This window comes from Amblyomma americanum, chromosome 4 (assembly GCF_052857255.1).
Source record: "Amblyomma americanum isolate KBUSLIRL-KWMA chromosome 4, ASM5285725v1, whole genome shotgun sequence".
Lineage (NCBI taxonomy): Eukaryota > Metazoa > Arthropoda > Arachnida > Ixodida > Ixodidae > Amblyomma > Amblyomma americanum.
In genome coordinates, this window is record NC_135500.1 from 148,047,975 (window position 1) to 148,071,141 (window position 23,167).

At 48.8% G+C, this 23,167-nt stretch overlaps 2 protein-coding genes and 1 long non-coding RNA gene across 3 annotated transcripts; 1 reads left to right on the top strand and 2 right to left on the bottom strand.

Moving 5' to 3' along the window:
- Window positions 1-1,303: 1,303 nt before the first annotated feature.
- On the top strand, window positions 1,304-4,494 carry EMC1 (ER membrane protein complex subunit 1). Its single transcript, XM_077661942.1, has one exon. It carries the CDS (start codon window positions 1,366-1,368, stop codon window positions 4,252-4,254), a length of 2,889 nt encoding a protein of 962 aa, XP_077518068.1. The 5' UTR covers window positions 1,304-1,365; the 3' UTR covers window positions 4,255-4,494.
- Window positions 4,490-7,307, bottom strand: LOC144128504 (uncharacterized). Its single transcript, XR_013313796.1, has 3 exons — window positions 7,052-7,307; window positions 5,386-5,544; window positions 4,490-4,548 (listed from the first exon to the last, which is right to left on the bottom strand). It is a non-coding gene; the product is annotated as an uncharacterized LOC144128504 (long non-coding RNA).
- Window positions 7,308-11,251: 3,944 nt separating this feature from the next.
- Window positions 11,252-20,355, bottom strand: LOC144129871 (uncharacterized). The gene is made up of 6 exons (XM_077663933.1): window positions 20,169-20,355; window positions 17,737-17,826; window positions 16,885-16,975; window positions 14,550-14,710; window positions 13,364-13,617; window positions 11,252-12,000 (listed from the first exon to the last, which is right to left on the bottom strand). Exons 1-6 carry the CDS (start codon window positions 20,353-20,355, stop codon window positions 11,680-11,682), a joined length of 1,104 nt encoding a protein of 367 aa, XP_077520059.1. The 3' UTR covers window positions 11,252-11,679.
- Between the last annotated feature and the right edge of the window lie 2,812 nt (window positions 20,356-23,167).

Genomic DNA, 23,167 nt, shown 5'->3' on the forward strand with positions numbered 1-23,167 from the left:
AGCGGTTAGTCATTGAATACGAGTGGTACAAAAATAGAAAGGGAGTGTTTCGGCTAAATGCGGTGACGTGAATTTTGCCGTGCAGGGTAGCAGAGTCCCTCAATACTGTATTGAGGGACTCTGAGGGTAGTCTAGGTGGATTAAATTAAATCGGCTTGCAAAGAATGTCTCTTTCAAAACAGGATTATGGTATGTCTAAAGAAACGCAATTAGACGGCATTCTTTCAGCGTACTTCAAGTGTCAGGAAGGAACAACCTATCACTTAATGAAGTAACGCTGCTAACATTGGTTGTAATTGTATGAGATGACAGGTGTATGGGCCATGTTACCACATGTAGTTCGAGAGACACGAAGCCCAGGAACCCAGCATGAGGCCGTGCATTGAAGTCTTTGGGAGAATAAAATAGTTCCACGAAGTTAGTTTTACCGAAGGAGGAGCATATGCAAAGCTTCCACTCAGGTACCTGATAATACATTACCGTTACATAGTTGTTTGCTTTAAATGTTGGTTTGCATACAGCGCTGCATCGTGCGAAGGGCTTTAGGAGTGTGCAACTCTCCTGTGAGCGCAAAAACTTATAAAAGGGCTCAAAATGTCGGTAACGCCTAGTAATAAGAAGAAAAAAATGTGGCTAGTGTTCAGGCACGACAATAGTAAGGCCAAAATCATGACACAAGTCTACAAACAGGTATTGTTTTATGTTGATGGAAAACGCAAAAAGAAAGAAAACAAGCTTTAGCAAACAGCAGTTCCCTCACCCCTGGCCGTTATAGATTTTGGCGAGCGGTAAAATACCACAGGTGGCCGCAATTAACATGGAGGTCTGCACTTCGTTGTGCCTCACAGCCACCGTGCAGCTTTGAACTGTGAAAATGAATAATTAAAAATAAGGGGGGAATGCTGCGCAAAGAGCACGAACTGCGCGCTGCAAAGGGGTCTGCTTAAAATAAGGTGGGAATGCTGCGCAAACAGCACTAACAGCGCGCTGCAAAGGCGTCTGCTCTTTTGCCCCGGTATACATCGCAAACGATTGCAGCGCTACGTTGTTAGTCAGGGCGTGGCCTTTGCGCGATGCCGTAGCTGATCGCGGAGGTCACCGCCAGGGAAACGCAAGTTTTAAAGAGAAGTTTTAAGCAAGAAAATAAAATATATTATTTGCTCTAGACCACCTACAGTTCTAACATGCCTTAGAGAAAAACTATACTTAGAAAAAAAAATCTACTCTGAGATGGGACGCTAAAATCTTCCTCGTCGAAATTACCACGGCGTCGTTTTACCGGCTTGATATAGCGTTGTTAATTTGCCGGTGCCCGTCGACGTAGTACAAGCGCCAGCTGTAGTAATGCACGTTGCAAAGCTATGAATGATTTCCTCGCAGTTTCCTGCACTTAATGTACTACCTTCGATGATGGGAAGTACGTACCAAATGCTCTCCCAGACTCTTGTAGCCGTTTTAGTGGCTCTCTCAACGGTGCAGCAGAGAGAATTCGGCGTCCATGCCTTGTACGAAGACCAAGCAGGAAAGTTGGACTGGCGGCAACGATTCATCGGAAAACCTGTGTACGTGCACGCCGATCCCGGCACTGCGGGCCCCGGCCAGCGCGTCGTGGTCGCCACTGAGAAGAGTGTGCTGGCCTCTTTGGGCACCCGCAACGGAGCCCTGATGTGGAGGCAAGTGCTTGAGCAGGACGGCAAGATTCACGCTGTCTCCTCTGGCGGCGATCTCATCACCGTCTCGGGCGACGCGCCGTACGTGCGCTCTTGGGACGTTCACACTGGAGTTCTCCAATGGGAGAAGACCCTCCCGCGCAGCTCCGCTCCTCTGGTCAGGTATGATGTGAACCCTCACGCGAGGGAGCTCACCGCAGTCGAAATACATTCCGGCTCTCACGTCCTTGCAACCGTCTACAACCTCCGAAATGGCGAAATGAAAACGTCTCCCGTGGTTTCGGCACCGTGGATTACTGACCGGACTGACTGTAAGCTTGTGGAGCACAAATACCTGGCGTGTTTTGATCCCAAGGTGTCCACAGTTCGAGTCATGGCGTTGGGCGAGTCGGCAGCTTTCCGCGACGTCCCGCTCTCCTCTCTCGGCATCCAGCTTGACGACCCAGCCGCTGTTCCGGTCCTGCAGCCCATCGAAGGCCCGGCCTACCCCCAGGAGGATTCGTACCTGGCATTGCGTATGCCTGAGCGTGGTGGTTTCGCTGTGTTGCGGATAACCAAGACGGGTGTGAGGCTTGCGCAAATGTTCCCAAATGCTACTCATCTCATTAGCATGGGCGATGGGTGGCAAGCTGTTCGCAACGCGATCAGTGCGGGAAGCACTGACGGACGTGGCGAAACCCCCTCCTTGGGTGTCGTGGAGCAAACGGAGAGCGGTGTCAGTAAAATTTTTATCTATGAGCTTGGGGGCAGCTGGCAGCAGCGAGCAGATTACGAGGGCCAGTTTGCAATTCCGCCCAGTACGGCAAATGCCGCCAGCGTGCACCTGCTGCCTTTCTTGCTGAAGGATCTGAAACCCGCCTACAAGACTCTCGTGGTTGCTGAGGATGATGCTGTGCTGCTGTTCCACCAGCAAGGCCGCCTGATGTGGACGCGTGAGGAGGCCTTGGCCTCTGTTCTCGAGGCACAGTTTATTGATTTGCCTCTGTCAGAAACTGATGCCAAGATTGAACAGGAATTTGGAGATGGAAAGGCCAACATTCTGGCCATGTTTGTGACACGTATCACAATGCAACTGTGCCAGTTGCAGAGCTTGCTTCTAGGCTTGGTTGCTAGTCTCACTGGAACTATAGGCCAACCGGAAGCAGGTGTGTCCTCACGAGATCTTACACGTGACAAATTTGGCTTCAACAAAGTTATATTGATGAGCACCGCAGCTCAGAAGTTGTTTGCTCTTGACAACCGCAATGGGCAGATAGTATGGAGCCAGCACTTTCCAGAATTGCACCCTGTAAGCAGTGCTGGCACTGAAAAGCTGCCCATCTTTGTCCAGAGGACTACTGCACATTACCCCCACCCACCTCGCTGCACAGTGCTTGGAAAGCACAGCTCTGGCAATGGCTATTTGGTATCTGTCAACCCTATAACAGGAGCCATCCTGGATGAACAGGAACTTCCTTACCGCGTTCAGCAAGCATCATCTCTACCATTCCTTGATGACGAGTACACTAGAGGCCTCATTCTTCTAGACAGTGAACTTGGTGTTCATACCTACCCGCAGTCATCTGCAAAGCTTGTTTACGAACACCGCAGCACCCAGTACCTCTTCACCGCTGATGTTTTCACCGGGTATCTTGTCGGATATAGCCTGAGGCCATCTACGCCCAACAAGCTTGCTGTGGAGACAGTCTGGACTGCATTTGTTCAGGGTGATGGGCAGAAGATCACACAACTTGTGACACGCAATCCACTGGAGCACGTACATTCCCAAGGCCGTGTTATGGGTGATCGCAGTGTTCTGTACAAATATCTGAACCCGAATTTGGTTGCTGTTGTCACTGAAGGTACTGACAGCGTACACAAAGTGGCAAGTGTCACTGTGCACCTAGTTGATGTCGTCACTGGTGCATTCATTTACTCGGCCAACCACAAGAGAGCTAGGGGCCCTCTGCATCTAGTGCACTCAGAGAATTGGGTAGTTTACTGCTACCACAATGAAAAGTCCCGTCGCACTGAAATCTCTGTGATTGAGCTCTATGAAGGGGCAACTCAAAGCAACACTTCTGCTTTTTCATCTTTTAACTCTCCGCCGGGGGCTATTGTCGAACACCAGAGTTACGTGTTCCCAAGCTCAGTAGATGCCATGAGCGACACAGTCACCGAAAAGGGAATCACAAGTAAACATGTCCTGTTAGCTTTGCCGTCTGGAGCCATTTTGGAGCTACCAAAGGCACTCCTGGATCCACGAAGACCCATCACGCCGACAGCTCTGCACCGCGAAGAAGGCCTTATTCCCTACATGCCCGAACTTCCCATTAACTCTGAGCACATAGTAAATTACAACCAGTCTGTCGCAAGAGTGGCAGGCTTTGCAACAGCTGCGTCAGGACTGGAATCTACCTGCCTGGTAGTGGCCTATGGGCTGGATATTTTCTATACTAGAGTGGCGCCATCTAAAACGTTCGACATCCTGAAGGACGACTTTGATCACGTGTTGATATCTGTTGTGCTTACAATACTTATCCTAGTTTCGTACATCAGCAAGCGGTTTTCTGCAAGAAAAGCACTGAGAGCAGCTTGGAAGTAGTATATTGGAGTTTGATGGACGAGTTAACTGCAGGGATACTGCGTGAACAAGATTGACTTGCACCTACTTCTGTCGCCTTGTGCTGCGGGTCAGTTTGCATCCTGCACTGTTTGCACCTGTGTGTTATGTTCACCATGGACAGATGTACATTGAACAGTTGTGTTGTAAGGATATGTTGATTTATGTGGGTGTAGGCCGGTGTGATAAGCGTGTTGTTCCAAGAAAATAATGCTAATTGCAGACTTGCAGTGATGTCTTTATTTAGCGTCCCATTTAACCAGATCAGTGGATGTTCTGAAATATAATGGAAAGCAGAGTATCAGTAATGGTTCATAATTGGGCATATTAATGCAATGCCTGAACTTGTTTTTTTGTTGTTTTGCCTGATTAAGGTCCATTTAATTTCACCCAAAGGAAGCATGTTTTCTGGCACTGCAGAGTTCTTGTACAAAAGTATAAAATCTGCACTGCAAGTATAAGTGAACATTCTTGTAAATAAGTGTCTACTTTCGCCACTAGATTAGAAGAACATGGAACCAATCTCATTTAATATGAATTCATCTCGGCACAAATTAGCTAATCATGCACTGTAAGCAGAGTACAAAGCCAGAATAATTTATCATGCACTTTTAGCCATAACCTCAGTAGGCTAGCAAAAGCATGCATGACTTCTACTTTGGCATTGCTCTATGTGACATTGGCCTCATGAAAAAATGAATTGTTCTATCACTCTCAGTACCGTTGATACTTGGCAATTCTCTCAAGAACATATCAGAGTTAGTCAACACATTAGCTAGCATACAAGGCTGACATGCTCATTGACTTTAAGGCGTGTAAGTATGCTTTGGGTCATAGTACCATACCATGTCTAAGTCATTTAATTGAGTGCATCAGCATGCCTTTACAGCAGAGAAGTCAGCATTCTTCATATGTAAAGATTTATGTGCAATTATACTTAAACAGTGGACCAATGTTCCTTTTCTACAATATAGTGCTTTTCTGTTTCTTTCGACCTTGCCATAAATGGTTGGGGCCATGACGCGTGCCTCTTCTTATCTGGCATTTCTCGTCTTGCTAACCATCCTTATTGTGATAGTTAAATATTCAGTGGACAGATCACGTGTCACTCACACGAGCTTGATTTGGGCAGCATAGCGTGGAGTTCAGGAAAGCTTGACGTAGGCAGCATAGCCCAGGATCACCAGGGCCCCCGCCAAAACAAGCAGCGTCAACGTGCCAAAAGTGTAGACAGCTCTGTCCGGGATCACAGGCTCTGCAGCCCACATTGCTCTATAAGGCAACAAAAAAAAAAGGAGACACTTAAGCTCCGCTTTTAAGGCTGTGATGCAATAGCATTAATGGGTCCTGGCAACGATGCCTCTTGCCCAGGAAGACACTGACACTGTTTCCATATTACGTGACAGACCACACGAAATACATATACACCCCACTTTACACAAGCTGTACGAATTTGCCTGTATGGCCTATGGGTAGCGTGTCTTGCAACCTAAGGGTAAGGTGTTCGATTCCAGACTAATTACACTTATTTTCTTTTAATCGCAATTCATTTACTTTATATACTTGCATGTCCTAATAACATTTGAGTCATGTTGTAACCTTCTAATCGCCAGTTTTCTCACGTTTTAATCACTTTTCGAATCCTCTGCTTCACATGTGATGCAGCCACCTTGTACACCAATCCTGATTTTTTGCTCGCAACAACCGCAACAGACACAGCCGGATTTTATGCAGAATGGAACGCTTAAAGCTTTAAAAATAGTTGGTTCAACTGTGTGATGCATGAAGGTGCTGTCAGATTGTTTTGCAAAGCAAGTTGCTTTTAGGGTTCATTTCTAAAGTTGCAATAAAGCCCCTTATGTGGTATGGTGAGCATGACAACAGGCTGACACATCTAGCTGCTAGAATCAAGCTAAGGACTGAACGGCAGCTGTACGCAGTGCATGTCAACTTTGACCACTGTACACTAACTCGTTGATATGTTTCGTGCTGTGAGGGTGCAAGTCTGGTAGCTGCAATGACCACTTCCACTTGACTATTTCAGTGTTTACTTTGGCGTCCCTGGTGTTTCTGGAAACTACTATTCGGGGTAGACGTCTTTTCACGCCAACTTTTTGAGCGCCTCAAGGATCATGTTACTGCAAATGATCAGAGCTCGAGCTTAGCTGGTCTCTCTTCAAGACCTTATTCAAGGTCACGTCTCAAGGAGATGAAAGAGCATGGCTCGGCATTGGAAGGCACAGGAAATGGAGGCGGGCGGTAGCACAGAATCATGGCCATAGCTCGTTGCCTTTTTTTTCGTAACAGGGCACTCGAGGACATCATAATCCTGAATTACATGATCACGTTTCGACTAGTGAGAAGGAATCACTACTGTGCAGAGAACTCTCTACTTTTTAACTTCATTCCAAAAAAAACGGGGTTCAGTGAGGTTCTTCAACAGATAATTTCTTGTTCTGTGCTGTCACCCCTTCCCCTAAATCCGCTATCATGGGGTAAGGATGCAATACATCTATGGCCATCACTTCGCCTTGGGGGAATCGACGATTCAGGAGTTGTTTCCAATGTCGCTTTTGACAGAAAAGTAAGTGCAGCTATGACTTGTCGATAGCAGATAGGATACCTCGCGTGCACCGAGCTACGTATAACCAACCGCAAGGATTCTTCCTAGTTAACGTCCAGCTTCTTGGCACAGGCCAAAAAAAAAATCAAGACTGCCAGCTGTATTCACCAGGACGCTTGGTACGTTCAACCTGCATGGCAAAAAAGAAAGGCCCACCTGCGGTATGGCACCTGCGGCTTGCCTTCGGTGAGGCGGACCGTCGAGCTCTCGTACATGGTGGCTGCGGCGTGGAGTTGGAGCCTTGTCAATCGACCGGAAGGGGCCACTTATCGGTTGGTCCAAGCGGGCTGGACAGGGAGAGAACGCTGCACCAGCTCGGCGGATGCGATGAATGGCGCTCTTCGTTTTCTTCGGAACAGCGGAGCGTCACTTCCGGTTAACCGCCAGTGCCTGCACGCGCACTCGTGAGCAGTTCTGCCAGCACGAAATTTGCAGCTTGATTAAGGCTGCGTTTCTTCCAGCTACGCTGCGTTCGAAAAACAGTGGAAGCATTGTATGACCGCCACGAAAGGAATTATCTTTGGAACTTCCCATTCAAAATATATATTTGCACCCATCCCTTTATTTCGACGAGAGAGAGAATAACTTTCTTTGAAGAAAATAAAGTGGCGAAGGTATCATCTGTAAGAGGGTCTCCTAGTCCAGCAGCCCTCTGGAGGCAGCCTCGGACCGGGTCCAGGAAACCAGAGCGATCTGGCTCTCGAGGTCCGTGACTCGCAGGGCTTCCTTTCGGAAGGATGAGGTCGGGCAGGGAATTCTTTCTGATAGAGAGAAGATCCTCCTTGGCACCCATTGTGACCCTTTTTTCCATTTATCCAAGAATATCTTGGAGGCCTGCACATGCAAGCATCACAGGTAACATATAGGCCCGCATCTTGATGCCCCCATGCGCAATACTTGACATGGCATCTACACTGAATGCATTTGCTATTTTACCGGGATCGAATATCTGCCTTTTAGGCCTCTCTGTTTTCAAAGAAGATGCCAAGAGACGATCATTATCATCAGCCTGACTGCGCCCAAGGACAAAGACCTCTCCCATATCTCTTCAATTAACCCCCTCCTGTGGCAGCTGCGGCCGCCCTGTCCCCGCAAACTTTTTCACTTCATCCGCCCAACTAACTTTCTGCCGTCTCCTGCTACGCTTCCCTTCCCTTGAAATCCAGTTACTCTTGCCTTCGCATTGCATGCCCTGTCAAGCCATTTCTTCCTCTCGATTTCGAGTAGGATGCCATTAACCCGCGTTTTTCCCTCACCCACTCTGCCCTTTTCCTGTCCCTTAAAGTTGCACCTACCAGTTTTATTTCCATAGCTCGCTGTGTTGTCCTTAAGCTGGACCCTTTTTGTTAGCCTCCATGTTTCTTCCCCATAGGTGAGTACCGGTAAAACACAGCTGTTATATACTTTTCTCTTAAGTAGTACTGGCAAACTGCCATTCATGACCTGTGAGAACCTGCCAAATGCGCTCCACCCCATTCTTATTCTAGTTATTCTGAATCTGCGGTCACTGCCTGCTCACGTATTCTCTTACCACTTCCAGCATTCCGCTACCAATTGCACACTGCTGTTCCCTTTTGAGACTGTTGAACATTACTTTGGTTTTCCATCCTGCAAGTGACAATGCAGGACCTTAATTCAGAAGCGAGAGAAACGCCGTGACATCTCTTTTCCACCTTTTGCCGGAGGAGTTACCGAGGATCGTCCCGCGACGAACACTTCTCTGCTCTAGCTCCTAGAGGTGAGGACATCAGAAGATGCGTGCCTATACGGATCCTCCCCTCCACCTTTCAGGACCCCTATATACCTGCAAGAGCTGGACCACACTTCCTGCATTCTGCCCGATACTATGGCCGTTCTTGTATGCCCTCGTCATCCACGTGTTAGGTAACGCCGGACCCCTGGATAATACAATTTTTCTCTCTCTAGCTCTGGGGCATAAGTTGTCCCAAGGCATGCCAAAAAAAGGATGCCACTTGAACGCCACCGTTCTGGGGCCTGCGCTTACGTCATTTGAGAGCGTAAAACTTATAATCGCAGGTTTGGAGAAGGAAGCCCGATACACTTCATTTTGTGGAGTCCGCTCGGCCCTGCATGTGGCTCCGTGCTTCGCATCTTAGAACAGTGCGACACAGCTTTATTTCTTCTCTAGGCGAAACGCTTGAAGTTCGTGCATGACGTTCCGAGCACGCTGCTGCATGACAGTCAATAGCAACCGTATATTGGCAAACGGCGTGACTGCCGTCACCATTCTGGAGCCGCGCTGCGGTATTGATGCCAAGGGAAAAGGGCATATTACTGAGTAAGTAGTATGAGCGACGTTAGGTGAAAATACCGTCCTGTATGTGTAGAAAGGCGTAGCGGGGCTTTAGCTTATACGGACTTCAGCGTAGCGGATGCAGCGACGCCCCCAAACGAGTGGCGGGTGTGGAGAGGGGGAAAGCGGCGCCGCAAGCGAGCATGTGTCATCGGCTGATCCAACGCGGTGCCCTAAGCCTAAATGTGTATAATGCGACAAATGCAAAAACATACAAAAATCATTTGCGAGCCATAAGGCCAGCCAAAGCAAAGCGAAGTGTAAATGCATCAAAATTAAACCATAAAATCCCTAGCAAAAATCAACAAAGTAAATTGAAATTAATTGGCGCAACTTCCAGGCAGTGGGACGCGGCAAGAGGTAACCATAAAAGCGCATTTTGCTGAAGCAGTTCATCGCGTCAGACCAACTGATCATCTTTCGATTTGTTTGTGAAGAATTTTTTTTGTTTCTATCCTCTTCTGCAACCCGTGGCATACGGCAGACCACCTTTCACAACATTACCTCTCGCATCGTCGAGTCTTCCTCGTGGACCTAGAGCACGTACGTTTTTTTATATTTTGTTTTGTATCTCTGACAGCAGCCTCGTTCAGTAAGCGGCGGTGAAGAACGCGAATAGTTTTTTAGCTTATCTAGCCTGTCATATCTCCCGTCGGCCATGGCCTCGAATTTGTCGTAGGGGGTGTGATCAAACTTGTTGAGCGCCACCGTTCAACTCGAGTGAATACGCTACTTCTGAAGCAACAATAATAGCAGATTTAATGAAACTTCATGAACTATCTACACCGCGGGTGTATATAAGAAAATTTGAGCACCACGCCCTAAACCTCATGTGCCATGCGGCTCTAATACTCTACCCACGGTGTATTTCACTGCAATTAAATAATAGATAACTTCCATAACTCGAGCGTAGTATTCATGCAGCGATTAAATGGCATAATGAAAGAATGCAGGATCGATGCCTAATTGCGACAGGCAGTTTCTTTTATTCGTGTACCAGCATTGGCTTCAATTTTCAATTCAGTTTTTTTTTTATTTTTTCTCTTTTGTAATGAGACAATGGGCAAAAGGACACCAAAAGGTTTTTTCAGCGTTCATGGACCTTCGACTTGACACAGGGCAATACATCAGTGCTAAGGAATAAACATTGTGCACAAGCAAACAGAAAAGAAAAAAATACACAAATGATGGGCAAGTTTCGCGATGAAAATTAAGTTAAGGTCGTGCAGCGACAGAGTCGTCACCCGCTGAACGGTCTTCAAACACATAACTGCGCTACGTGTCAGCGCGATAAAGAAGCCGTTAGAGGCCTACCAAGGGTATAATCTTCGACAGTTTTTTTATACATTCGTAAGCTCCTGGAGGCTCCACATAAAGCCTATGAGGACGTCGATCGGAAAGCCACTACAGACATATGCACCACTTCGAGAAACTATATGGCGACGAGGGCGACGAGTGATGATTGTTTTCATGGCAGGCGAGGGGTCTTGTGGGAGAGCTTGCAGTACCTGCAAAGCAATAACAGTACTGCTGAAAGAGAGAAAAGGTGATAATATAAGCGAAAAATTAGGAGCTGTGTTGTTCTTAATCGCGGCTAACAGTGTCTTCAACTGCAGAATGCTTTTGAAACAGATTCGCAGGCTCGGCTTCAAAGGTTTACGAAACACAGAAGCAGAGAGAAATAGCTGAACTTCAACAGAAAGTTAAGCACCTAGCCTAAACTACTGAATGTTGCAGTCTGCAAATGCCCATTCAGCAAACGAATTACACCTTGAATTTCAGGCTGCACTCCAAGGTCTAAAGGAATTTCAGTTTAATCATTGGCTGCCATGTGTGCTTTAACGCATATTACAGATGGCTGCACATTCATGCAGGTTCATGCATATATGAGCGTCTAGGGCGATAGCTCTACTAGATGCAAAAGTCTATCTCCGAGTCGGCGCAATCCTTGTCCTTGACTGACCTTGATAAGCCAGCATATCAAGAGCATCATTTTATCTCAAACTACGCATAACAGGAGGGTATACCATGGCCACCACGATTCACCATGGTGTCCATGTCCACCATGGTGGCATAACCTTTGACCTTGACCCTTCACCTTTGACTATGTCCACTTTGATGCATGACCTTTGACCTTGCATAGTGGCATGACCTTTGACGTCGACTATAAACCTTAACCTTTGACTTTCATTGTATGCTTGCAATCAGTGACGGCATCGTTAGTAATCTTGTGAAATAAAGTAACTCCGCAAAACTGTGTCTAGCCAGGCCAGAGCTATCGCTCGACTTTTTGGTGTAACCATGGTTAAACCGCTGCCACTTCTTTTTCACTCATGCTAGCGAGCTGTGGCGCAGTTTGCCGATTTAGAGCCTGCCCGAAAAAAAAATGTCCTTGGCCACTGACCAGCCGCAAGCTGCAAGAGCATCCGCAGCTCCCTCGCGTGGCCTGGACAGACGGGCGGCCGTGACGTCATCTGCTCTGGTGTCGCCTGCGGCTGGCCACGATGCGGCGGGGCATCGGCGTGGGCTGCCGGGACCGACGGGAGCTGGCAAACAGCATGCGCAGAGCGATGCGCACTGCGGCGTCCGAGCGCTGGTGGTCGTCTTGGAAGAGCACGAAGGCAAGCAGCGCAAACGCCACGTCCGCCACTCCGAGCATGAGCAAGAACACGTGGTACATTGTGGCCTCCTGCCACGACTGGGACAGCAGCATCATGGTGGCGGTGAAGCTGAGGTGCAGGAAGCACGAGGACAACTGGGAGATGCGTACCGGGTCGAACTGCACCAGACCCTGCGCGGTGACAGCAGCGCAGCGAATGGCGTCCGCCTGTGGCATATGTGTGTCATTTCTGCTTTGCGTAGCGTACATTCATGTACACCGAGACGGACTGGTACGGCAAGAGAATATGCAGCATTTCAACACGTATTTCAAATAAAACGCCCTAAAAATGATTGAGTTTTTGTTGATGAAAGCAGAATAAAGTCTGCAAAAAACCATAATACCCACGAGCTCAGTAAGTCTCATAGGTGTCTACAAAAAGCTAACGTGTCCTTAAATGTCTAAACTACGCAGCATGCGTGTAAGATTTTTTAGTCGACAATAAGACATCTTCCTTGACGTCTACACAACGTTTCTATGAAATCGTGTATGTACACGAGTCTGCTGTGCCCATACAAGAACACTTCTCACTTCTGAGTAAATTTTTCTGTGTTTAGGCAGAAATTAAGGCTTTCCTGGCTTTCTGTTCTAATTCTACTGTACACTGAATAAATTAACAGCCACAAAATACCTTAGATAAGTTTGTATCAGGACCTCTCCACGTGCACATATTGGGACGCCATTTTGGTGCTGTATATAAGGATCAGCGAATGTTTCCTGGTAGAATGAGGTGAGTGCACGGTTTGTATTGCTTGACGTTTCGTAAGTATGCATGAGTGATTGTGCGGCGGTTTTTGCTACGAAGTGCTGAGACCTAAGTGATCACAAGTAGTTCGCAGTTAAGTCGAAGCTACGAGAACAAGGTGACCGCTTCCCTACGTGTCAGGTATGGGCTCGAGAGTGCGTGCAAACAGTGCACTTGCGGAAGCTGTCACCTCGCGCACGTAGCTTCGACTTCACTGCGAGCAACTTGTGAGATGAACTATGGTGCAACTACAAGAGATCTTCGTAAGTACTTTGGCGTAGCAGGCATCTTCGAAACGCACAGCAAATATTTTGGAAGACGTCATAAAACCCGAAATTGATGGAGCGTTAGAGCAGCTCTGATGAGGCTACTATGCAACTTGCTCTGTCTTGAAAAGAGATTGGCACGCTGGCTTTTAAATGTTTCATAGCTGCCCTTAGCGCCTCGCATGCTGTCATGCAGACTTCTTGCGTGTCTCGTGTGTTAATAGGCGTAGCTATGTTCAGTGGGATATATGTGCAAGAGAAAGGAGCAGTCCGCTCGGCATCCCTTCTTCTTCCGTGTAGCATACTAATTTGGTTGAGTCGAGCAATATCAGTGACTGCACAGCATAAGTGAGCGTTGAACTCGAGTGGTGCGTGGCCAGAATGAATGTTGGGGAATTCGTGATTCAATTTCTAGGCGTTAGGTGTATAACTCAAGCGAGACTACAGAGGCAGAAGCAGTGCCTGAGCTGGGGATGCCGCGTACCTTGTTGAGGAATATGACATGCGCGAAGAACGAGACGACGACGACAACGAACCAGGCGGTGGTGCGCACCGACACGAGCTGGCCCACCTCGGAGACGGTCATGACGATGGCCTTCACGGCAATCGTGTAGGGCACCGAAGCACAGGCGCTGATGCAGATGTTCACCAGGATGCACTGGTCCCCGCGTGCGTGGGACAGCAGGCCCACAAACACCACCAGCATCCCGGCCATCAGCAGCGCGTAGACCAGGAAGCCTGCGCGATGGTGACCGACCAAGAAAGCGCGCTTCTACCGCCACACCCTGACGCCCCTTTCTTCTATTCCTTTGCGTGATCTACCCTAGTCTGACACCGTAGTTCCCTGCTGTCTCATTTTTCTTCCGTTAAGTGAGGCAGTGCACGCGGCTACCGCTATTCCTTTTTCAATTAACGATGCGACCACTACTATTATAAACACTACTACTTTTATCTGCGCTTGCCCGTGCCTATTCTTTCTTGTTCGTTGCCTTTGATTTCTCGATTCTTTGCACCGCGCATTCTGCACTTTGGCGCTGGCTAGCCCGCCTCCTTCCAAATTTAGGCGCTCTGCGCCATTTTATTTCATCAGATAGACTTGCACAGGTACAGAGGCACTGAAGTTACTAGCTGGCTATTTCGGCACGTTTGATTCCCAAGGTCGGCTTATTGGATATGATGTAAACGTGTGTGTCGAGCAGCTGCAGCACACAGCGAGGAGAAACCGCGTACCGTGCGGACACTTTCTTGAGGTACCGGCATTCAGCAGGACAGCGCACTCTATACCAGGTGTTTTGGAACACGTCAAAGTCAACCCTCCGACAGTGTCTGACCAACACTTCTCTGCTGTTGCAGCGGGTGCCCCAATGCACTGGCCAGCGCAGCAGTTCATGGTTCGCGACAGCCCCTGAGCAATTGTCTTGACCCTCGTCGTTGACAGAGAACTGGATGGAAATCCACGTAGATTTATTAGCACGAGGTATATATGATCGGGGCACGACTATTTCGTTGTCCGAGTGCTCGCTGTCGAGCTGCCTGTCGCTGGTGAGTCAGCAGAATATAAGTTTGAAAGAACCCTGCATCGCGCATTGTGCTTTGATATATACGCATATAAAACACGGGACGAGTGAAGGGACCATCGAAGCCAGTTCACTCGTGTATACGGAGCGCACCGGTTTGCATGAGGTACAGCTCCAGCTCCATGGCGGTGTGTGGCTCCATCTCAGCCGGCACTCCCAGCACCATGAGCACGGTGCCCACGATGGTCAGAAGACAGGAGCTCACCACAAGCACCGACGTGGGCTCGCGCAAAAGCGTCGCCGTCAGGACAGCTCTGCACGCGGCCACCAGAAATTCTTGAGAGTGCTGGAATTCCCTGGAAGGATTAACTGACGCTTCACTTCGGATATTAATGCGACAGCATTAAGGACTCATCCGGATAAATATGTTTTGTCGGTCATCAAATTCGATGACTGGCTAGAGGGAAGTGATGTCACCAGACCGGATAATTTTCATTGTCTGGAGGGGGTGACGTCACCAGACCGGAAGTGACAACTATAGGTCAATGTCACCACCTCGATACATCTGTAGGGAAACCTTTAGTCACCTGCTAGACAACGCGAAGTCTGGTTGTGAGCAGACAGATCGACGTGTAGGGGTCCGCAAACATCATCATGCATAAATGACACAAAACTCGACGTAAAGGCATAAACAACATCTAATCCTACGCATTGCGATCACATAAAGTAATTAGGGGTCCCTGTGAATTTTTATGCGCGCTATATGCTCTGGAAACCCTAAGCCGGACGTATCCCAAGAGACGTCTTTCAGACCATCTTTCCACGTCTGAATATTTACTGGGATATGTGCGATTTTTTTAAACTCGAAGATAATTACCTGAATCTTCATATTCGCAAGTTCCGGATGGTGAGTCGTGCTTCTCTGAGCATCGTCATCAGTCAACAATGGTGGCTTTTTATGTTGAGCAACGGCTGAAAAAGAAACCTACCGCCGAGCACTAGAAAGCCAAAAAAATAATGAAGTAGATGTTTTTTACTTCAGTAATGCTTGTTTTTGTTGACCACTTTGTTGCTGGATTCTTAAAAAAAACAAAAAACGTTGGTGCAAAGGGAACAAGACGAAGAGGCGAGGTAGGGCGATCACAAGCCTGTAGTTTTTTTTTTTTAGAATTAGTGCCAGTGTGCGCGTGGTATCCTCTATAACCCAAACCAGCCCAAACAATTCATTATATTATGACATCATCCGTTATGCTCGACGCCTGCCACAAGGTCGCCTGAGTACCGGAATGAGCGGCTTCCTCGGGACAGCCTCGGTACAATGGAAGGACGTTCCCCCTCGAGTACGGCCCCTCAGCAGAGGACGAGGCGACGAGACGCGCTAGTATGAGCGAAGCAGCAACAGCAGCGTTCGGAGGCAGTGACAAGCCATAGCCATAGCCACGGTGGCTGCAAGTACACAGAGGCGAGTCGTCGCCGGAGTCTAAACGGATTAGCGCTGCTGTCGCGCAGTTCGGTGGACCCCCCGAGTGCCGGGCGGAGACGCGGATCGAGTCTTATGCGTGAAGGCCGCTGGCTTGGCGGTTGTGCTACTCCCGGGTAGCACCATGTGGCGGAAATTGGTGAAAACTCCAACACTGACGTCCTTGCGCGGGTGCGACACGCGAAGGTTCGCGCCCGATCTTGGTGGTGACGGCAGCGGGGCCGACGGCGATGACAGCAGCGACGGCAAGACAACCTCTTCCCGGAATTGGAGAACGCGCAGATGAGGAGAACCCGCCGTGCGGTGGTGTCACCTGGGTGGCGAGTGTGTGCATCCGATGTTGATTTGCGGCCATCTCCGGTGGAAAGAAGGAACATTGCCGGAGGGCGGGCGTCGCCGCCCCGGTGCTGAACCTCGAACCCTATTGGTGGGCACTACGTGTGAAGGGTATTTAACCACGTAGCATGTGAGGTTAAGGAGAGACTTTTGATACGGATGATGATGTAAACGAATAAATTTCATATTGTAACCCGATGCTCATCTGGGAAGCTTCTTCCAAGTGCCGACAGATAGAAAGAACCTATGGAGAAATATAGCTTCATTACTCTCCATTCAGGCCCTAACTCGCCTTATACTTTCCCTTTCCCCATTCCCTAGTGTGGAGTAGCAGGCCAGGGTCACCTCTCCACCTTCCCTTTCATTAAATTGCTTTCTCTCTCTCTCTCATGTGGTGCTTTGTAGCACCCGCTGTTACGAATGAAGCCGTATTTCCGCGATGGACAGCTAGAAGAAAGTCAAGGGAAGGTGTTTAGTAGCAAGAAGTACTGACGCATCACCTGTCGCGCCTATAAACGTACTGGCAGTTCAGTTGACTCCAGATTCACAAGCGTTCTTCCTGAGTAAGAAAGCTAGAAAGGAACACCTAAACACGCACGCGCCGTACTTACGATATAAATTGAAATTGCCGAAAATTTCACGCATCTCGCATCGCAAGACAGAGAAACTCACGTGACCAGTCCGTTTCCCATGCCGATGGCGACGACAGCGGTGGACGATGTGAACTGCAGCGCCAGGCCCTGAGCCACGTCCGCGGAGCTGCCTGTCCGGGACGAGGGGTTGGGTTTATGGACACCGCTGCTACGATGGCGTAACCTTACAGGTATCGCCGAGGGCCCATGATTGAAATTCCCAAAACTTCGCTTGCATAAGGGTGCTCACTGATTGTACAGGTCGTTGACATGTATCTGCTCGGCTTTCTCAGGGGTTAATAATCTTACAAAAAAGACGCCACTAGTAAATGGCCAGTCGTTTCACCACCATCATCACTGACAGCACTCTAATTGTCATTGTTTAGTATGTGCCCGGTGCGCGGACATCGACCCTTCATTAATCGTTCCTAAGCGAGGATACACAGACAACGTTGCTATTCTGACTGTTTCTTAAAAATCTGCTGAGAAGGATTGCTTTCAACAGGGCTAGTTGGTTGACAATGACGAAGGAAAGACGGACAGATATCCATAACACACCACTGTTCGTGTAACATAATTGGATGACCCACAGGTTCCAGTAAAACTTTTCGGAACATGGAAGGCACAAACTTTAAATCGTTCGCAGTTCAAGCATGCAACCACAAACTAAAGAATGTATACTCAATATAATTTACGCGCATTGCACAATAACCCCTCACTGCAACTGGCCATGTGTCTCGAGGCAGCCAGGAAATCAACGTTTTTAGTTGCTTCACTGTTCCGAAAGCCTTTGCAGGCTTAAAGACCACGCAATAATGGGTGACCATGCACGACGTTGTGCAGTGCTGACGACACAAGTGGATGAAAACCACGTCTTGAGGGGCGAACCCACCGAGAATGGCTCCCAGCAACCACACCGGATCCAGGAGGAACCGCAGCTTGAGACCGCCATGAAGGTTGACGCCCGACTCCCGTTCTTCGTCTGCGCAAGCACATTTGTCAAGTTTCGCCAAGTTTTGCCTCGCTGTAGTGAGCAATCTGAAGTAACAAACCTTTCTGAGCACAGGGTGGCCTGGCCTACATTATACGTTGCATATAACCGCACGTCTACAAAGGGATTAGCGGGTTATAGGACCACCGTACGGCAAACACGGTAACTATGGTAACTGCGACCGTATACGGCAAATACGTCTGGGAAAGCCTGGCAACGGGAGCGAGGGCAACGCGTTACCGCATTTGCCGTACGGCTGTCCGGCTGTGCTAAAACACTATTACCGTACACATTGGTAACACCGTTGTACAGTTTACGTTGCGAGTACGCGGAGTACAGTCAGGCGGAAAGCTTAGAAAATTTCTCGCGCTCGGCTACTGATCCGGAGTTCCCAGGTTCGAACCCGACCGCGGCAGCTGCGTTTTTATGGAGGAAAAACGCTAAGGCGCCCGTGTGCTGTGCGATGTCAGTGCACGTTAAAAATCCCCAGGTGGTCGAAATTATTCCGGAGCCCTCCACTACGACATCTCTTTCTTCCTTTCTTCTTTCACTCCCTCCTTTATCCATTCCCTTACGGCGCGGTTCAGGTGTCCAACGATATACGAGACAGATACTGCGCCATTTCCTTCCCCAAAAAGCAATTATTATTATTATTAGAAAATATCTCAACGAAACGCGAGTATAACACCCAAACAGCGACATGCTTCATTTCGGGAGCTCTAAAACTCGACACAGATACAGGAAGACACGATCGTTACTTGCAGTTGATTTATTCAATGAAAGCAAAACCTTTTTTATGCGCGCCTGCAAGCTGCTAGAATGACAGCATAGCCGCATGAGCAAGCCGAAAAGCACAAGTGAAACGTTACCAAGTCATATATGGCCGCCGCGGTGGTTGAGTGGTTATGGCGCTCGGCTGCTGGCCCGAAATACGCGGGTTCGATCCCGGCCGCACGGCTCGAATTTCGATGGAGGCGAAATTCTAGAGGCCCGTGTACTGTGCGATGTCAGTGCACGTTAAAGAACCCCAGGTGGTTGAAATTTCCGGAGCCCTTCGTTACGGCGTCTCTCATAGCCTGAGTCGCTTTGGGACGTTAAGCCCCCATAAACCATAAACCAAAACTAAGTCATATATACAAAGGAACGCCAGCTCTTTTCTTGATAATGATATAGAGGGTGAATGGACGCAGTTATTCAAAAGTGTTGTTTTTTTTTCTGCTTCTATTTGATTTCTCGTGTCAGTTGATCACGACTCGACCATATCGAAATTCAACCGCTGCAGCCGGTATCGAACCCGCTTCTTTCGGGTCAGCACCCGAGCGCCATAATCACTGAGCCACCGCGGCTGCTGTTCCTTTGTATTACTTAGTGATGTTTCAGTTTTTGGCTCGCTCGCGAGCTGTTATGCTGTCATTCTAGTAGCTTGGGGACGCGCATAAAAGGAGTGTGGCTTTCACTGAATAAATCAGTTGAGTAGCGCTTTGTCTCCATGCAGCCGTGTCGAAATTTAGCGGCCCAAGGGACGTGTTGGCAGCGCACCGACTAGCCCGATCCACCACCCTTATTGGGACTTGCGCTCGCTGCGTGCCCTGCTCGAACCACGTCTCTGCTGCTGATAGTCAATGCAGTGTTGCCAGTTAAGGCACCTACTCTCACATCCACCCATCTTTAATGAAGAACCCGAGTATTATATGGACACCTTCACTTTTCGTAGTCCATCAGCCATTCGCGCGGTCAAACTTGACGTCGTGGACGGCCATGACCATACTCCCCTCCAGTGGAAGGAGTGTCGAGGGTAAGGTCTTAACCTTGTACGAGGGACTGGTTGTCATTCGTAGCTTCCTCCGATGTAGAGAGTTGATGGACATCAATGAACCATCAACTGGTTGCGACTGATGACCTATTGCGATCGAATTTGTGATGGTTGGGGAGCAGCGTGTGGGTCATGCGCACGGCCACTGCCCCCCTCCAACTATTTGTCTTGGAACATGTCCGGTAAGTGTGTGTGCTTGGGGCTCCCGCGGAGCTGACAGCGCGGCAGCGAGCAAGGCATGCCTATTTAGGTGTACTTCTCAACCCATGACTCTTCCCATGGTGATTAAAGAATCGGCCCCAACCCCTCCATCAAGGTGGGTCTCTGTTCGCCTCTGCCAGCAGGTGCACAGACCTTCAATCGCTGCGTTTCTCTCACATCCCAACTAAGATATATCTAGCCCACTCTTTTCGACAGGTATAATCAATTTTCTCTCAGATGCCATCTACATATGTGGATATATACAGCAAAATAATAAGCGTCTTCGCAGAAGACTGTATATAATGCGCGCAATTCTCACCCTCAACCAGCCTTCGCAGGGCGTGCTTCTTGATGACGAAGCTCGACGCGTTGAAGAACACGTTGGCGAAGGCCAGCACCAACCCCAGGAGGGTGCCCGACTGCGCCTCGACATCTTCGGGGGCCTCGTTTGCCCAGCAAATGACCCGCTGAGCGGCGGCCGTCGCCGCGTCTCCACCACGCTGCATCCGGCCCCACTTCTTCTTCCTCCTTTTCCAGAGACTGCGCCAGAAGTAGTTTTTCACCGATAGTTGAGCGAAAACTGACGCCAACTAGTATTTTTAACTTTACCCAACGTTTCGGGACCAACTCGGTCCCTTCTTCAGGGGTGACTAAAGCGTGCCAGCAGCAGCGGGTTGCTGCCTTCGCTCTCCCTCTGTTAGCATGTGGCGCAGTCCACTAACGTACGCGTAGGGGAGCGTTCCTGGAGTCCCATTCATCGCCTCCTTTGTGAGCCGGATGTTACATGACTACACATTTTTCTCAACTATCTCAAGAACCAAAACAGAAGGACTTCCGTCGAAGATGCTTTCGTTCAAGTTTTCCCCCGAGTATCAGAGTTTATCACTTTAGGAGAGTTTCGCGTCCTAAGTATACGTGCCTTTGCAATTGGAGGGGTCAGCAACAACGTCGTTTTTCTTACTGAGCCCCGAGAGCACTGACCCGCAACCGGTGTAGTGTTCTTCAGAAATATGTGGCGTACTCCGCGGTTTATCCGTGCAATTCTCAGGCATTGCTGATAGACTCCTGAGGCGCTAACTGCACTCCAGAGTAGCAGAAGAGAAATACACATGTCACAAACCACGGCCCGGGAACTATCCGGGCCAGACATGAAAAAAAATAAAAATAAAAATTAGTTGTTGGCGAAAGGAAATGGCGCAGTATCTGTCTCACATCTCGGCGGACACCTGAACCGCGCCGCAAGGAAAGGGATAAAGGAGACTTGAGGGAAGGAAGGAAGAAAGAGGTGCCGTAGTGGAGGGCTCCGGAACAATTTCGACCACTTGGGGATCTTTAACGTGCGCTGACATCGCACAGCACACGGGCGTCTTTGCGTTTCGCCTCCATCGAAAGGCGGCAGCCGCGGTCGGGTTCGAACCCGGGTACTCCGGATCAGTAACCAAGCGCACTAATCACTGAGCCACCGCGGCGGGTCCAGACGTGGGCCGCATATTTGATATTTTTGACCGACAATGTAAGTTAAACAATCCACAGGGACAGGGCAGGGCACTAGGCCTGTAAACATTTTAGTATGGTGAGACTTATTAAAAAGAATTAGAAATAAAGTGTCCCGGCCCATACAACTTCGGTATAAGAGATGGCCTGTAAATACGGTGATCCATACACAGAATGCGGCTGGCTAAAATTTTGTCATGGCGTCCACTAAATCTATGAGCGCTCCTGACCGCTAGAGCCCCGCTAACTATTTCCAGTGAAAACCAGTGAACACTTCTAATGATTCAGTTGACCGTACATCACAAATGCAGGGCGAGCCGTGGTAGGGTGCCTGGACGTTAATTCGCTAGCGGCGCTGGCCATCGAGGCACCCTATCTACTGGCATAAATGCAGACATCGGCCCAAAAAGGTAAGTTATCAACGCTATGAATGTATGTTGATATTCATTGGCGCTTCCTTCATCATTTGTCACTGCACTCATGCCATCTCTTTTTTTTTCTGTACAAGCAGTACTATGTAAGGATACAACTTGTAACACTGCGCCAGGTTCCGCGGCATTCTGTACTACTCCGCTGGCCAATCACAACAGTAAACGACGAAGTCAGCTTTTTAGTTTTTGACTGTGTTAAACAACACAGGCAGCAAAATTCTAGAGCTTATTTTTTTTCTCGCGATTAGCTTTTATTTAGGCGACAAGAAAAATTTTGACAGCGGACTGCTCTTTTGTCGTGAAGGAATTCAGGGCGGGGGTCCTGAATGTGGGCGGAGCTTCACTGCAGACTTGAGTTGCATCCGACTAAAGTCGCTATAGTGTCGCAATGCGAAAATGGCGGGTCTGTCTGTAGTCTCAAAGAGTGAAGCCTCCATCCTCCAGTAACGCCACTCACCAGCCACTTCCTCTCCGTACCCCCTCAGCTAGGGGGCTTGTTATCCTTGTTATCCAGTTAACTTGCTATCCTTGTTGGGACCTTGTTATCCAGCCCCGCCCTACCGATTCAGCTCGCACTGACGGACAGGGGCCAGGAGCTGCTGGAAACATATGGGTCCCGTAAATAGGGAACCACCCCGTCTGGTGCCTGCGTGCACCACCGATTTATTTCGGACTTAATAAATGTTGATTCATCATCATCATTACTCGAAATCAAGAGAAAGAAATGGACTTGGGCAGGGCATGTAATGTGAAGGCAAGATAGATTCCAAGAAAAGGCGAGCAGCAGGGGGCGGCTGAAAGTTAGGTGGGAAGGGTGACATTAAAAAGTTTGCGGGGAGAGGGTGGCCGCATCTGGCACAGGACAGAGTTAATTAGAGATATACGGGAGAGGCCTTTGTTCTCCAGTGGGCGCGCGTAGTGATGTTCCATCCTCGTGAGTCTGTTGTGTGTCAGCCTTGCGTCTCTTGAAAACTGCTCTATAGTCATCCTACTTGTTTAAGCATTGCACCCATTACTTGCACAATTTTTAATTGCATTCAGCAGTCCCTCGCCCCCATCGATTCGGGACAGCCGCGGGTGAGAGTGACTGCCGCGATGAACATGTCGACAAAGCAGGAGGGAGCATCACCAGGCTTACATTTCACCATTGCACCAATTCCCATATGCTGTCTGACGGTGCAGAAAACGGTTTATTGCGCGTCCGGCATCGCGACGTTATGTGGTAGTTTCTTGACGGGTTTAAACTGACTCAAAGGCCACGTGGTTAAAGGCTCGAAAATTTATTTAGTCTACCTAGCCATATTTGAAATACTCACGCGTGTTCTTATCTTCCATTCTTTCGCTCTGGAATGGCAGGCCAAAAATTGGATCCTTCGTGCCCTTTGAAACTGAA